Source organism: Phaethon aethereus (assembly GCF_964289735.1).
Source record: "Phaethon aethereus genome assembly, chromosome: 14".
NCBI classification, from domain to species: domain Eukaryota; kingdom Metazoa; phylum Chordata; class Aves; order Phaethontiformes; family Phaethontidae; genus Phaethon; species Phaethon aethereus.
Genome location: NC_138590.1, coordinates 535,652 through 551,429, shown reverse-complemented (window position 1 = coordinate 551,429; position 15,778 = coordinate 535,652). Strand labels below are relative to the sequence as shown.

Below are 15,778 nucleotides of genomic sequence, written 5' to 3'. Positions count from 1 at the left end.
TCAAGCCTAAAATCCACAAAGGTGGAGTCTGAGTCCCATCTGGTGGGGAAGGTTTTCTCGAAGCAAAGGGGCACGGTGCCCCAGACCATGGCTACCTAGAGGCTCAGTTAACCCAGAGCAATGGGCAGTTGCCACCCAAAGAGTAGCTTTTGTTTGCACTGTCCAGGGAAAGCCGAACATGCCTTAGCACCTCCAAAAGGTAGGGACACACTTGCCACTGGCCCCCAGCAAAGGGGAGAACAGCCTGAAATGCCAGGTCAGAGATACTGCTCCTATCTGCTGAACCAGATGTGGCCAGATGTTGCCTTTCTTAGAGCCCAGATGGGGAGGGTACTTTTATATCAAAAAAGAGCAGGACGAGCAGCTCTTGGGACAGTGCTGGTTCTGCCTGGCTGTTAAAGGATGCAGAGCATTTAGTGTTTACAATGCTAAAGAAGCCCAGGTGCCAGAGAAATCCACTCTTGGCACTTGCGATACACGAGTTTTGATCTTACTCATATACCTGTATTTCAGTTGCTCCTTATCAGATGAATTTGCAAATGTACTTCACACCTTTGGCTCCAGCGCAGTAGCTAAGCTTACACCCTTGCAGAGACGGATCCCACATGAACAGGCAGGCAGTGCACTTGGGTGTTACACTCGTACGTTTTAATACCTGACACGCTTCTCTCGGCAGGAGGAACAGCTGAGGTCTCATGAAAATAAAATGAAGCAGATTGCAGATGAATTAGCAGAGCATAAATTACATCCTGTAGAGAAGAGCCTCAAGTCAAAAGAGGCTGAGGAATACAGACTCAAAGAACATTACCTAATATTTGAGGTAAAGGAACTTTCATCTTTCGTGTGATAAATGATACCTTGGCTGATTGAGGAGAACTAAGAACTCCAGAGTGGATGCTGTAAGCCTCGGAGAGCATGAAAGGAGAGAGAAGGACGAGGGCTCACAAGCTGGATGGGTGTCTTGGGGTAGCAGCAAGCCTCACTGTTTTGCATTGAAGCTAAAAAAAAGACATAACAGACACCTTCTCCCCTCTATGATTTCTAACCAGAGGAGGGGAAAACTGATGAGAGAAAGAAAATCTTCCTTTATTGTGCCAAAACTTGACATTTCCTCAGATCCCAAGTAAGAAAGCGGTTCAGTTCTCAGTGTGCATCAGTCTTTTTCAGCAACATTAATAAAAAGCTAAGGGAATCCCTGGGAAAATTAATCTTGTTTTGCTGCAACCGTTTCTGTAAATAAAGGCAAAACCAGTGTTACAGCTGATTACAGACTCTTTGAGGATGCATGTAGCTAAGTTTAAACTCTCTGCAAAGTCTAAGAAACATGTAATTCTGGGAGAAATGGGGTATTTTGTGCCAGTGGACTTGAGCAGAAGGTGTGATTCCTGCCAGGTAGGTGTCAGTGGGAAAGGACTGCTGGAGGCCTCTGATCCTGCTTCCAGCAGGAGTTTGGATTATTCCCAGTATTAGCCCAGGCTGAGTGTGTCATTTTGTGGCTCAGCCTCAGAAATCTCCAAGGATGGAAATGTCCTACCTCACGTATACCAGGGCTGCACCACCCTTTTGTGTAATGCCCAGCCTGACTGCCCAGAGCCGCAGTTTCTGGCTGCTTGTCTTTGTACCAACCCTTCAAATAGTTGCTTGCTGCTGCCTCCTGTTTTCCAGACATCTTGTTTTGGGTGCCTAAAGAGAAGTCTCCATCTGAGCGTTTTCTCTAGGCTGCCTTTTCAGTCTGCAAGGAGAAGTTGGCACTTCCAGAGCATAGTTCATCTCATCTGTCTTATGAGATGTGCTCTAGAAATGCTTGTCTCTCTGTGCCGACAAAGAAGTGAGCATAGGCTGTCTCTGAGATGTTAGGGGAAAGGATGAGTATTACACAAATCTGCAAAAAGAGCTCCCATGTAGCCTTGGAATAAAGGTGCCAGGCAGAGAGGAGATGCCTCCCTTTATGCTATGCTCTGTGAGGAGCAATGGGGGCACAACTCAGCGGTAACAAAAGAATCACTGGATGGAAACAATGGCAAGCAGAAGTACTTGAATCAATCGAGGGGAACTCTTAAATCAGGAAGGAGCAGATCTGCTGGTCCGGTTTTGCCTGCAGTATCCACCTTACATAATCAGAGTGGCAGTCAAGACCCGTAAGAACAACTGAGGAGTCTTGCACAACCCTCCTCTTTCTCCTCAACCCTTTCAATGATGTGTTGATCAGTCTTTGCAGGCTTTGCATAGACCAGGCATTGTGCTGTGGTTAAACAGTACTTGTTGGGTGTGATTAGTGGGATCCTGGCAATACAGGATGGGTTTTCCTGAGTAGCAGGTGGCATTGCCTCTGCTTTCCACACATGCCATGGCCTGTCTTTGTTCCCAGGCTCTCTGTTCCCTCTTTCCCTGCAGAAGAGTCGATATGAGACGTACATCAACCTGCTGTGCATGAAGATAAAAGTCGGGACAGATGACCTGGAGAGAATTGAAACCAGTTTCTTCAAGGTGGAAGCTGACGACATTGCTTTGCGGAAGACACATTCAAGCCCTTCCTTGAGCCAAGGGCACATGTCCATCAGCTGTAAGGCAGAAAAGGGCATTTTAGAGCAGAACACTTAACAAGGAATGCGTGCACAGAGGGGATGAACCGGCGATGCTTTGCGCTCCTGGACTAGATTGATGAGCACAATTTTACCTAGGAAATTACATGAGCAAAACCGTAGATGTGTATGACACGGTGATTGCTCTAGTGAAAGAAATCAAAGAAGCTTTAGTTGACACTCTCTGGCAACGCTCTGGCATTTCAGCATCATAGACACTCCATCTCTTCTTCATCCCCAACAGCACCAGTGGCTTTTCTTTCCCTCCTACCGCAGCCAGCGCAACAAAGAGATATGCTGGTTCTCCAAGGGCCAGGTTGCTCTTTCCTCTGCCAGCCCTCTCTTTCCTCCTCCTTCTCTCCCTGGAGTCCCCACTGGTTCATGCCCACAGTTCCCAGCAGTGCAGGAAATTCAGCTGAGACGATGGCCTGTGGCACCACCAGTGCTCCCAGAGAAAGGCCCAGAGTGGTAGGGAGCACATACCTCCCCTGAGAGGAGCACCGTTCAGCACGTCGCGATAGGACAGGTGTCATGAGCTAGTCACCAACTGAGCAAGAGGTGTCTTCAACACAGCATGTGGGAGTGTCATCTGCTCACAGCAGGAGAGGCTTGAAGTGCCCTCTGTCACCTTATCCTTTTTTTATATATATATATATATACATATGAATATATATAAATAAATATATATATATAAGGAAACTTTAATGTGGGTTTTTAACCTCAGTGTGCAAGTGAAGGCGAGCTGCCTGGGGAAGACACTAGGAACCGTGGAGGGTCTGACCAGCCCACCAGGATGTTTTAAAAAATGCAGTAGCCTGTGTTTCTTTTTTTTTTTCCTCCTTTTTTTATTCAACTGGAAATCCCACATAGCTTTGCTGTGAAACATTGCTCTCCTGTTCCTGCTTGTTCAGACTAACTGGCCAAGTGGCTGCTTATTTAGCATCCATGGCGTCCGCCACTTTGGGTTCGAGGCACAACTGGAGCCATGCTTCAGATCCAGCTGGACCTTTGTGTGCTGGAGCGATTCCACCTGCCATCAATGTGTACTTCCTCCATTTTGCGATGCACATGCTGTACTCTTTTAAGCGGGGAATTGTGTTTCCGTTCCTTTCTGCTGCCTGTGGTCCAATGATTTACTGTTGTGCTAGAAGTGATTCCTCTGCATTTCAATGCCACGACTGTCCTCTCACACTTTATTTATTTATTTCACTGTCTGGTTTGGTCCTTTATCTCGGGTTGCTTTTCCTTCCCCTCGGTGCATTCACAGTAATCAAGTTCCAGTTTTGAAGGATCTTGTAGATGCTAATTACAGTCATTTATTGTTTGTATTTTGCAGCATTTTTTTAAACAAACAAAATAAATAAGATTTATTTGGACCTTCAATGTTTGAGAGCCTATGGACTACTGTTTTCCACGTTGGTTCATGCCACTAAAAACCTCTGCGCAACTTTGTCACCCCTTCTTTTATCTCTGTTTCTTTGTACAGTTTGATAGTTTATTTGAAATGATGCACTAAGAACCATGTAAAAAAAAATTAACAATAAAGCTGAATCTGTTGGTAAAGAGAATTGGTCTGAAGTACAGTTCCACCATGTGCTGGGTTGGTCCCAGACTTCACGGCACTAGGTGGCCAGGCTGACACAGGTCTCCACCAGCGCCCGCCACATGAAAGCCAGGCTCCTATGGACAGACAGCACCAGCAAATCGCGTCGCCTTTCCACGAGTGAGGTACCAGCCCAGCCATCCTCCTGGGTGCTGAAAGCACTGGCCTGCCTGTGCTTTGCATGGATGGGTCGCCCGTGGAGCAGGGTTGCTTTGGGAACACATTCAGGTGACTCATCCCTCTGTCTGGTGCATCCCAGGTCTGTCTGTCCATGTGCAGCCTAGAAGTTTATGCGAGGAGAAAGATACCAATGTCTGCATTGGTGATCGGAGATGTTCTGGGAACTGTTGCCAGGGGAGCCCGTGGCCATGCTGAGTGTCGTGGCTGTTTCTCCAAGGCGTCATGTGCTTTGCTGTGTCAGGTACTGTACAGACGTCCCTTGCGCTGAAGACCTCCAAGATGCTGCTACTCACATGAAGCATCCGGTGCCCAGACTCACAGAGTGGAAGCCCGGCAGAAAGCCAGGCCCAACTCTTGGTCTCCAAAATCCCAGGTAATATTTTGTACCTCGGCCTGTCCTTTCTGACCATCGCCTCCAGCAGGCAGTGACGTCTCCAATGTGTTCAAGGAAGCAGCTCAGTCCCCCATGTTGAAGGTGCCAGTCTGCCATCCTCGGTCGGGAGTAAGTTGCAGGGAAAAGCAGGATCTTGCAAAGTCTCCTGTGGGCACCAGGAAAGGGTCTCATAGCCACGAGACTCACCACCCAGTGGGTGTGGAAAGGGGTAGCAGCTGGTGTGAGGCAGCCCTTGGCAGGACAGCTAAGAGGGTTAAACTTGCACCTATTGACAACAAGCAGTTTCCCCTGATGTGCAAGTACTGACCCGGATGCAGATGCATGTGCAGGTGTGGTGAGCACCTTACCTACAATAGGGCACTAAGAACACCCAAAAACCCCTTGTTTGACCAACCCACAGCCTCAGCTTGTGACCAGGAAGAAAATGCTTTTTTTCTCGCTCTTTCCCTCCCTGGAGGCGAAGGACTCAGCCAACCAACACCAAGAGAGAAGAGCAGCATCTCAGAGGAATTAAGCAGCCACACGTTTTTCTCCTCCTGGAGGTACCCACATGCACTTTCCGGCACAGCCCCAGCCCGCGCCAGGCCCTCCAGCAGGCAGCGTGGCCGCTCTGGGTCTGAGAGAGCATCCCCTGATGGTGCTGGCTCAGCCTGACCTTCTTGCCAGGCCCCTTCTCCTGGAGACAACCTGACACCAAATTCATTACAAGAGGGACGTTTTTGTGGGGGAGGCTTTGCAATCCCAAAGCCAGGATCCGATGCTCCCCTCCAGCTTGTGTCATCCCACCTGTGTCAGCGGAGCAATACCCTCCCCTCCGGGAAGGGCAGCAAAGGCATGGTATGTGCGGAGCGGGGCTGGCAGGAGGCTTCGGTGGCTCCCCCCACCTGTGAAAACTGCTGTAAAATATTTACGGCCAAACCCTAGGAATGCACATGGCTGGAAATGAGGGTCTAAAAATAAACCAACCAGGGAAAAAGGAGAGAGATACAGGCTTCCTTCAGAGGCAGCTGGAGAGAAAATTGAAGTAGTGTAACTGCCTCCAAATATAGAACAAAATTATGGGAATCAAGGGGTGTGTTGAACAAGGTATCAGGAGGCTGCCATAGCTCGGAGCTAGCAGTGTCTCAGCAGATGCAGAGCATCACAGATCCCTGCAAAGGTGGGTAGAGCATCGCCCTGCCAGGGCAGCGCTGGGCAAGGCCGCAGCTCCTCACCCAGGGACCCAGAGAGCAGACCACGGCGGCGATGCCTGGTGTGGGTCAGCTGCACTGAGCACACCCCAAGGTTTGGCCACACCATCGCTCTGCACCCCAGCCCGGACTGTGGCAGCAGGAGGGCCAAAAGCTGCAGCCTTCTTGTAATGCAGATGCTGCTGTGGGAGCCCTCGGTGGACTTCTCCATGAACGCTGCTCACCAGCTCAGAGATGCTGAGGACATCCAGGCAGGGAAACGGGGTTGTTTTGGGAACCCAAAGGCCCCCCATCTCTCTCTTCTATGTGTCTGGTTTCCCCAGAGATCCTAACCCTCGGTCACCTCCCAGGGGTCGGGTGCTCTCTGCCCATTCCTGTCCATCTCACTGCTCTCCAGGAGCTGCTGGAGGAGGTGAGTTGGGGGACCAAAGGCAATGGGGAGTTGCAGCCTGTCCCAAGAGTATCAGGAAGGCGGAGAGCTGCATGGTACAGCTGCTTTCATCCAGCAAGGCTTGGGGCTGCGCAGAAGTGGGACATGATGTGTCCAAAAGTTACATGGCAAATGTCACCCACATCAGGACTTGACTCTATTGCCTTTATCCCCAGTCCTAGACGTCTGAAACCTCCTTTGCACATTGCTGTTGGGTCACATGGACACCATGGCAGGGGGGCAGGGTCCTTTAGCCTTTAACCTTTTGGGAAATCAGTATTGAGATGCTTTTATTCAGGGTGAACTGCTGAGCCCTCTGGTGTGTCTGGAGTCCCCACAGCATGTGCAGTGGATGTCAGTGGTGGCCTGTGACCCAGTCAGGTCAGCTCCAAGCCAATGGGCATCCTGAGGGTGTTGGAGCAGAAGCAGCCCAGGCTGTGGATGTGCTTAGCCTGGCCTTCAGCATAGGCATCATTGTGAGGACTGGGGACTTCTCTCGTGGCCCTGTGCATTCCTATGGGGTCAACTCAGATCAGTGTGTAGCAGATCCCTCTCCTACTAGGTGAGTTCAGCTGGGACTTTTGGGCACCTGAGCATCTCACTGAGCAGGAACAAGGGAGTGGGGTCCGAGCTGGGTTGAGCCATGGGTGCAACCTCAAGAACTGTGCTTCCTGTGAATACACCATGTTCCTGAGAACATTGCCCTACATGGGGGCTAGCTAGCGACACAGACTTGCCATGGAAGACCTGAAGAAAGGACCTGTTTTGTGGTTGGGCAGATGTTGCATGGTGGCACAGCACTTGCAGAACTGGACCCAACATATCTACACTCTACTGCAAAAGTCACTGAGATCGGTGCTAGCATGTGAAGCATGTGCCATGTATCTTGGCCTCTCTTGGCACAACAGAAAGCTTCCACAGGTGGGCTGAAGAGGGATCTCCCAGTCTGCAGGTGGAGAAGCATCCACTGGGGTGTGTGTAGCATCCACTCACCTCAGTGAACCTCCACTCCTGAGCCCTGCAGTGAAGGTCAAGTGTCCGTGCTAGGTAGAAAAGCACCCACCCCTGGGTGTGTATGGGCATAAAGATGTTTACAGAACCAGAGCATCATTCATACAAGGACAGGCTGAGAGAGCTGGGACTCTGGTTCAGCCTTGAGAAGAGAAGGATCAGGGGGACCTTATCCAGGTGTATAAATACCTGATGGGAGGCAATGAAGAAGAGGGAGCTGGACTCTTCTCAGTAGTGACCAGTGACAGGGCAAGAGGCAACAGGCACAAATTAAAAAACAGGACATTCAGTTTGAACACAAGAAAACACTTTTTTGCTTTGAGGGTGACCAAGCACTGTCACAGATTGCCCAAAGAAGTTGTGGTGTGGCCATCTCCGGAGACACTAAAAACCTGACTGGGCACAGTCCTGGACGACTGGCTCTGGGTGAGCTGACTGAACAGAGGAGTTGGACCAGATGTCTCTTCCAACCTCAGCCAGTCTGTGGTTCTGGGTATGGTACTGGTCACAGCTCCCCATTTGCCCCCCAAATTGCCTGAGATTAATGAAGCCCACAGCTTGTTATTTCTTATTTTATTTATAATATAAAAAATGTTCAAGTGTTAAACAGTCGAGAGTTCTGACATTCAGACAATCCAGAGCAAACTTTGACAATCATCTTATGACAAATTAGCAGAGTTTTCTATCTGACCCCATCATGGGTGAGGAATAGAGGGTTTAGTTACTTTATTGCTAAAAGTTAAATGAAATACACTGTCAATTGTTGTATTATCTTCTCAGTCACAGCTTCACCATGCATCCAATCTACAGTATCTGAAATGCAAAGGACATGCAGAAGTAAAAATATAAAAAGAAAAAAGTCAGGCTACAATGTAAACAGGTTTGCTGCAGAGAACTGAAGAAAGAGGGGCACTTCCACGGGGAATGCTCTGCCGCCCGGACACGCAGGACTGTCTCTTTGCGCCACAGAGCCGATGGCCAGAGCTGCTCCGAGTTCGGAAGCATGACGTCCATCATCGATGGCAAGACGTGACGGTAACAACTGTCCTTACAACATACGGCACAGCGGTACAGAAGGATCCGCTGGCTGGGCTGGCCCACGCAAGGCCATTCCCAGCCAATGCAGGATGACAAGCAGGGACAAAAGTGCTCGGGCTCCTGCCGCACCCCGGGCAGCACGGCCGGCAGCTGCCTGGCACAGCATGCAGGGTGACCATGGCCGTGCGGCACTGCGGGGCCACCCTCCTGGCACGGTCCGAGCCGCGGCCAGGCACGGCGCGCAGGATGCCAGAGCGCTGGCAGCCCTGCAGCACCACGGCACGCGGTGCCACGGCCAATGCCGCGCTGTGGCTACGCCGCTCCGCCGAGGGGACACCGCGGCCGGCACGGCATCGCTATGGCAATGCAGCCACCACGGGACACCACAGCTGAATGGAGACCACCCTGTCGGGACCACCGCGCAGTGCCGTCTGCCTGCCAGGGCTGGCTTCAGTCAACTGGATTCAACCCTGCGTAAGCGGGTGTTATTTCACCACGTTCATACGGGTGTCTGCCTTGACTGCAGACCTGCGCCAACCCAGCTTCAGACCCACAGGTGAAATGGCCAAAGGCTGAGAGCTATATTGTAAGGGCTGCTGCCGCTGCGCATTCTCATTTTCTCTTCCTACCTGTGTGGCAAAAGAAACATTATTTCTGCATTTCGGTATGGTGCTGTTGGGTTTCTTTTTCTCCCGATTCAAGCAAGAATACAAGTATTTTACAGGGCAAGACAGATCCCCATTAGACATGATAATGGAAATGCTCCCACTCATGTCCTTGATGTGTGTTTAAATGATACCTTAAAAAATAAGATCATTAATAGCGGGGTATGGGGCAAAGTGGTGGGGCTGTTTTCTTCCGACGGAAGAATGCCCTTGTGACAGGTTGTCTTCCAAACAAAAATCTATGGTCTTAAAAATGCTACTTAAACAGAATCCTCGGCATGAATCCCAGCACTAGCATACAGCAAAAGGCACCACGATAGTTTTGTTTTCTATTTTTAAGTAGTCAAAAATTGGCCCACTTTATTTTTTTAGCTTTATTGTTTGTTTTCTTTTCTTCTTCTTTTTTTTTTTTTTTTTACTTTTTTTTTCTTGGAAGCTGTAAATCAAGACATTACATATAAATAGAGATTCCCTATAAAAAAGTCATTGCCGTTAGCTATTATAAGACAACTTTGCTAAAATGAAAATAAAACATTTTATTTGTTATATTTTTTCCCTCTTTTATATAAAATAAAAATATTTATTTTTGTTTTGTTTTGTTTTGTCTCATCTCCCTCCTCCGCCTCCTCCATGCGGGTTACGTCTGCGGGCGCGCGAGTCTGGGAGGTGCCTAGAGAGGATCCGGGTCCGGTTTGGGCGTTGTGTGCGCCAGGCTGCTGCGCCCGCTCTCCCCGTGAGCGCTGTGTCGGCTGCAGGAGTAGTGAGTCCGGCTGTCGCCCGGCCGGTGGAGCGGGGGCGACCCTGTGTGCGCCGCCTCATTGTTCTGAGTGCTTAGGAAGGGCGTGCTCTCAGCCACCAGCTCCTCGTCAGACTCGCTGTAAGAGGCGCTGCTCAAGGAGAAGGAGTCCCGGACGGCTCTGGCTCTGTGAGGGACGTGCCCGTTCAGTTTGGATTTTTTCCACCGCCTGTTGCTGCTGGCTGTTTTCTTTGGCTGCTCTAGCGCGGTGACGTACTCCTGCGTCGTCTCGTACTCGTCGTCCTCCGTGATGCGGAAGGGGCTGGAGGGCAGGCTCCCCATGCTGTCGTTTAGGTAGGTCTTCCTTTGGTAGTAGCTGTCGTACCTCTGCGTGTCCTGGAAGGGGAGCTGGTATCGCCGCAGGAGGGGCTGCTGCTCCTCCACGCGGAAGCTGATGGGGGCCGCCGGCGGCAGGGAGACAGCGTGCGCTGAGTTGGGGGAAGTGATCTCGAAGGTGGGCACCTGCGCAGCCATCGAGTAGTGGAAGTCGACAGGTGACAGGCGTGCTGGTGTGGTCAGGGCCGACACGTACCTGAAAGAAGCAACATCTCTGTTTGGACACCGAACAACCCCAAGACCCTCCAGCTGCACCCGCACTCTGCCGAGCACCTGGCGCCGGCACCTGAGAGGCTCCAGGTCCTGGCGCTCGGCATCCCCCGGGGAAGCAGGTGGAGAGACCTCGCTCCGCTGTGCCGAGGGAGGATGAGCTGCCGGCTTCGGCGGGCGCTTGGGCACCGTGCACTGCGCATCCCGCGGCTGCCTCTCCCAAGGGACTCGGTGTTGCGATTCCCACCCTGCCTCGCTGCAAACCTTGCAGCATCTCCCAGCAGGCTGAGCCAAGATTCCCCTGCCTCTCGTCGGCCTGCTGGCTGCCTCCTGTTCCCTCCGGAGCTGCCAGCCTTGTCTCTGAGGAAGGTCCCCGAAATGCCCTCCCCCTGCTCAGGCCACAGACGGGGAAAATCAGGGCGTTGCTTCCGCTGACTTAGCAAAAATCTTGTGTCTCAAAAAGGCATCTACTGCTTCCGTCTACTCTAGTGACAACTTCCTGCGGCAGCACCTCTGTCTAAGGAGCAGATTTAATTTCCTCTCGATAGTGTCTCTGCTCATTTCAGGCTGCCCAGGCTCCCTGGCTTGTCTGGCGCCTTTTTACCCCTGTGTCTTGTGAACTATGAGATGTCTGCACGAGCCGGGTCAGCCTGCCTGAACGGACCGGGGACACAAAGGACAGAGCAGGAGATGCTGCCTTTTTCCTCTGCCCCGTGGACAAGTCTCACTGCCTTGAAGGGTAACTGCCCAAAAGCGGCCACATGGCCACCCAGGGTCACCCACGGCTACCCACAGAGGGCTGGAGCAAGGGCGGAGACGCGCTCCTGCACTGTGAGGAACCAGACCTGGGAAGAGGATGAGTGTTGCTGCTTCTCACTGACCGACGGCGTCTTGGCTCTGCAGTTGTGTTCGCTGTCCCAAGGCCGTGCCCACATACAGCACCCCTGCTCACTAGGCCATACAGGACTACACTGAGGACACACATCTTCTCCCCATATATATATATACCCCCATGTATTTCCCCATATACCTGAGGGCCAGACCCTGCTTGACCTGCAAGCAAGCCCACCAAGCTGCCTGGGGTGTGCTCTCAGCTAGTTTTTTGTCACCAGTTGCTGACTGCAGCCAGGTGTTTTCTGCTCCTCCCATCCCTGTGCTCCAAACCTATGTTTCCATCAGGTGAGCAGGGTGCAGGGCTTGCTGCTGCCCCTACCAGAGTGGCCTCCTGGGGTAGCGGCTTCCTCTGGTAGGACCAGAGCTGGAGCTTATCCAGTGCTACCACGGAACTGCTGCTCTAGGGCTGGGCAGAGGCAAACATTTTTGTGTCTGGCACAGCAGGCACGGCTCGCCTCTGCTGTGCCGGGGTGGCACCAAGCAGTGGGGTCTGACCTCTCACTGTGCGGTGAGTCCCGCAGAGAATCCACAGAGTCACGATACTGTGTCATGGGCCTCCGCGAGTCCTCGATGCAGAAGGCGGCCCCACGGCGAGCCCGTGCTTCTACGCACGCAGGGCTGTTGCATTTACTGGTTCCCACTGAGGACAGCATTATCCCAGACTGGGAATCTGAAGTCAGGCTCTCCGTCCGCTCCAAGCTCCAGGTGTGGCTTTCATGTCTGTGGACAAAACCCCATATGGACAGTGAGCAAGGAATCCCCAGCAAGGTCTTCTCCAAAGAGCTGCCTGCAGGCACAGCTCATGCTCTGCTTTGCACTGGCATCCCCTTTCTCTCTGTCACTAGGATACATCTGGCTAGGGATGCCCAACTTCCCAACCCAGCCTTTGATTTGCCTTTCTTTGCTACTTCTTGGAGATTAGAGGGTAAAGAAAGGCAAAGCAATGCATACCGGGTATTTATCACACCACCTCCTGACAGCCAGGGACAGGACGGGACAGCCTCTGGAGGGAGGCCAGGGCAATTCTGCTTTGTGCTTGCAAAGTGTTCTGGGTGTGGAGCAATGCACTGGCCATGCCAAGGCAAGTCCGCAAAGGATCTTCAAACGTGCCATCTGCATTGCCAAGTGACAGCTCCTTCAGAAATGCTGCCAGAAAGGAGCCAAAATAAAATCCGCTCAAAATTACTTCACCAGCAGCAGAGAAAAGCATACCAAAGGTAGCTCTAGATGTTCAGTTTCCACTGGTTTATAAAATATTTTGGCAGCAAGGTGCTAGACAAAAACTGTGATATGTTGTCTAGACCTCGCTGAGCGCTTGGAGCTCCACCTGCCCTAGTCTTGATGCAAAGAAGACATCCCGCAAGGACTGACCAGGGATGCATGGGACCATGCGCACACCGGGGGCCCACCTACGCCACGGCCACCGGGCTGACCCCTCGCCATCGCAGAAATATGTGATCCCTTAGAGTCACAGCTCCGGACTCCCAAATTGCACCAGATGGAGCTGTGCCGGCAAAAGATTTTGGGTTGGGGTTTGCGGGGAAGAGCAGGACTCACTAAGACTTCCCAAGAACTTGTTAATTATTGATGGCTCCAGGCACATGCTTGGCTGCAACCACCGCACTGATTTATAGCTTCAAACGGCGTCCTCATTAGAGGCGCTGATCGAGTAAAATGGAGCCTGATTATGCCAGCAGTTGCCTCTGGCATGACTTCAAGAAACACCTGCTTGCTGCACTTCATTCAGGAAGCTTAGGTGGCAGGTAGCCAAGCCCAGAGGCTGTGCAAGGTAGGTGCCTCCCCACAGCTGTCATGTGTTAATGTTGCCCTCCAGACCCTCCTTTGCGTCTTCAGGAGGCGCCCAAAGATGTTCCCAGGGTCCCAGGACTTTGAAGTGAGCATGGAAGGTCAGCAAGGTGCAGCTCTGCAGACACAGGAGCCTCTGTGTGCCTGGCTCAAGCTTGCATTCACTTAACCAGGGTTGGGCTGCAGCATAGGAACTCAAAAGAACGCTGGAAAACACACCGTCTAGCTCACCAGGGGTAGGATTTCCCTGGACAAAGGCAGTCGTTTCCAGCCCAGCAAGTCGTTCGTGGCTCCCTCTCCACTTGTTGGAGGTCTAGCCAGAGGAGTCTGGACGGGAATTCACCTGAAAACCTAAGTTCAATATCTGAAGTTGATCTGACGCACGGTGCACCGAGAGTACTTGCTCAGCCCTGATGAATGCCTGAACCCCGGAGAAACCTGCCGGGAGCCACCTTTGAGCTCTAGCTGAAAGGATTCATTGCTTCCGGGATGAGCGGAGGCAAACACCTCGGGCTAACGAAGTAAATAAGCAAGGACACCTTTACACTTTATAAAGTCAATGCAATGATGTGATCTATACATCACTGACAGGCTGTAGATACGTCTCTCCTGCACCTCGCAGTCACTTTTCAAAGGCAAGTGCTCTCCTAGGGAAACACCGTCACTTACTGGAAGAAGCATAAGAGCTATTGACAGAGGAAGAACCTGAACATCCAAACTCAAATCAGCACAGAACTTTCTCTAAAGCATTTGAAGGACTTTTCTGGACATCATAAAAGTAGAGAAGCTCCATCTGCAATTTAAATGCTCTCAAAAACCATGAGAACTTCAGCTTCTGACCATGCTGCTCTTCCCCCCCGATGGCTATTTTGAAATGTAAAAAAATGATGCCTCGTCCTGTGTAGCAAGAATTATTGGTACTTTCCTTCTAGACTCAGTTTTCCTGAGAGCTTCAGAAAGAATTCCAGTGAAAAAGGTGTCACCACCTCAGAGGCGAAGATCTTAACGCAACTTTCTGCACTGTCATAAATCGCACAGGAGTGCTTTTTTCTGGTGAAAAACTGTGTCTCCTAAGTCAGACACTAACTTTGAGGAACTGGACAAAACATTTTGTGGTATTTTGTGTATTTTGCCTTCCACAAGGCAAATATGTTCTAAATATATCACGCATGAAACGAATAACTTGTGTGCAGGTAATGAATTATCGCAGGTGTCCAATGTAGTTGCAAACACAACTTGCAAAACCTTTCCTAGATGCATCCTCCCGTTTGCGTTTGTGCAAAGCATGAAAGCACAACTTAATTTCCTCCTAGTTTCCAGCTATGTCAGTGCTGCAGGTGCCTGCTGGCACCTCACGGCAGGTCAAGGATCACACCTTTCCACACCTCTCACTAACTGGCTGTGCCAGCAAAGACCCACAGCGTTGACATGGCCTATATGCCAGTGTAGTGCCAAACGTCAAGTGAAAACAGGGAGGAGAAAGGAAAAACTTTTACTGGCTTTGAATCTCACAGCATCCTAAGGCAAACAGCTGGAGAAAGTTCAGGGGAAAATGGAATACATCACCTCTGGCTGGACGTTGGAGTGGCTGTGGAGCAGTGATGAGATGGGGAGCAGGAGTGACTTCCCGAAAAGGTTGTCTCTGTTTCCCTTCGGATCACATGCTCGGTGGCAGAAACATTCTTAGAAATATACTGTAAAATATGAAGAATCACACAGATCAGCTACCAGCTTGGCAATGCTGCCACAGCCAAATTCAGCTGGCTTGATTATTTCTGGTGAGATCAGATAAGGACTGAGTGAACCTGGCAGCTGAACATCCCATGGAAAGGGACAAGGAGGCTGGAGGTTCTTCTCTGCCCCTGTACTTTGAACACTGGAGAAAGGGCCATGGCACAGGGTGTGAAGAGCCAAGGGGTTCCCCAGAGGACAGTGGTACCACATGCAGCTACTGAGCAGAAAAACACCTCTGCTTACAGGAGGTTATACATCCGACAGAGTACCAGCAAAAGGACAACCACATGAGATCTGCCAGAGATGCGAGTCCTACAGAAACACCAGGTATAATCCAAATATTTATGCTGAGCTACTCCTTCATCTAACAAGAAGCACTGCTTTTCACAGGGACACTGAGCTCTCTGGGGGAGTCAGTACTTTGAGGACAGAGGGCTGTGTTTCTTAGAAATTCCCTTTCCCTTCTCCTTCATGGCTGGGATTCAACCTAGATAAATTTTAACATCCAAAGGGTCACCCCAGCAGAGCTTGTAACTGATGCATTGTACTTACTTCCATCAGTAATTCTTTTCATTTGGCTCTGCCCTGCCCCTCCCTTTTCCTGACCCCTTTCAACACCTTGGTCTAGCAAGGCACGTTGATGGTCCTACTGAGCTCATGGAGTTTGACGGGAATCTCAAGTGACTGAAGTCACGAGTGTGTCTGAACTGCCCTTCTAGATCCGGTCCTAAATTCTTAGATCGTTCTCATTGGCGTGACACTGGCACCCCACCAGGACATCCCATCTTGCCCGGGGTGCAACTCTTGGTATGGGCAGGTGGGCTAATGTGGCACTTGACCAGATCACCATGACATGCTTCAGCACAACGTGGTCACAGTGGCGGCTCCGGCCACTGCCATGCCGATTGC

General features: G+C 51.1%; 2 protein-coding genes across 2 annotated transcripts in view; one reads left to right on the top strand and one right to left on the bottom strand.

The window, feature by feature from the left end:
• The window catches only part of PSD2 (pleckstrin and Sec7 domain containing 2), a gene marked incomplete at both ends in the record, with an annotated part of 44,566 nt that extends 41,965 nt beyond the window's left edge, over nt 1–2,601 (top strand). Inside the window, 2 exons of the mRNA XM_082006236.1 lie at nt 677–820; nt 2,395–2,601. Of these exons, the coding sequence (XP_081862362.1) occupies nt 677–820; nt 2,395–2,601 (351 nt within the window). The remainder of the gene's footprint in view (nt 1–676; nt 821–2,394) is intronic.
• A 5,359-nt stretch (nt 2,602–7,960) lies between these two features.
• Nucleotides 7,961–15,778, bottom strand: part of NRG2 (neuregulin 2) — a gene marked incomplete at its 5' end in the record, with an annotated part of 172,618 nt that continues 164,800 nt past the window's right edge. Inside the window, 3 exons of the mRNA XM_082006172.1 lie at nt 7,961–10,421; nt 11,825–12,049; nt 14,702–14,829. Of these exons, the coding sequence (XP_081862298.1) occupies nt 9,764–10,421; nt 11,825–12,049; nt 14,702–14,829 (1,011 nt within the window). The 3' untranslated portion in view covers nt 7,961–9,763. The remainder of the gene's footprint in view (nt 10,422–11,824; nt 12,050–14,701; nt 14,830–15,778) is intronic.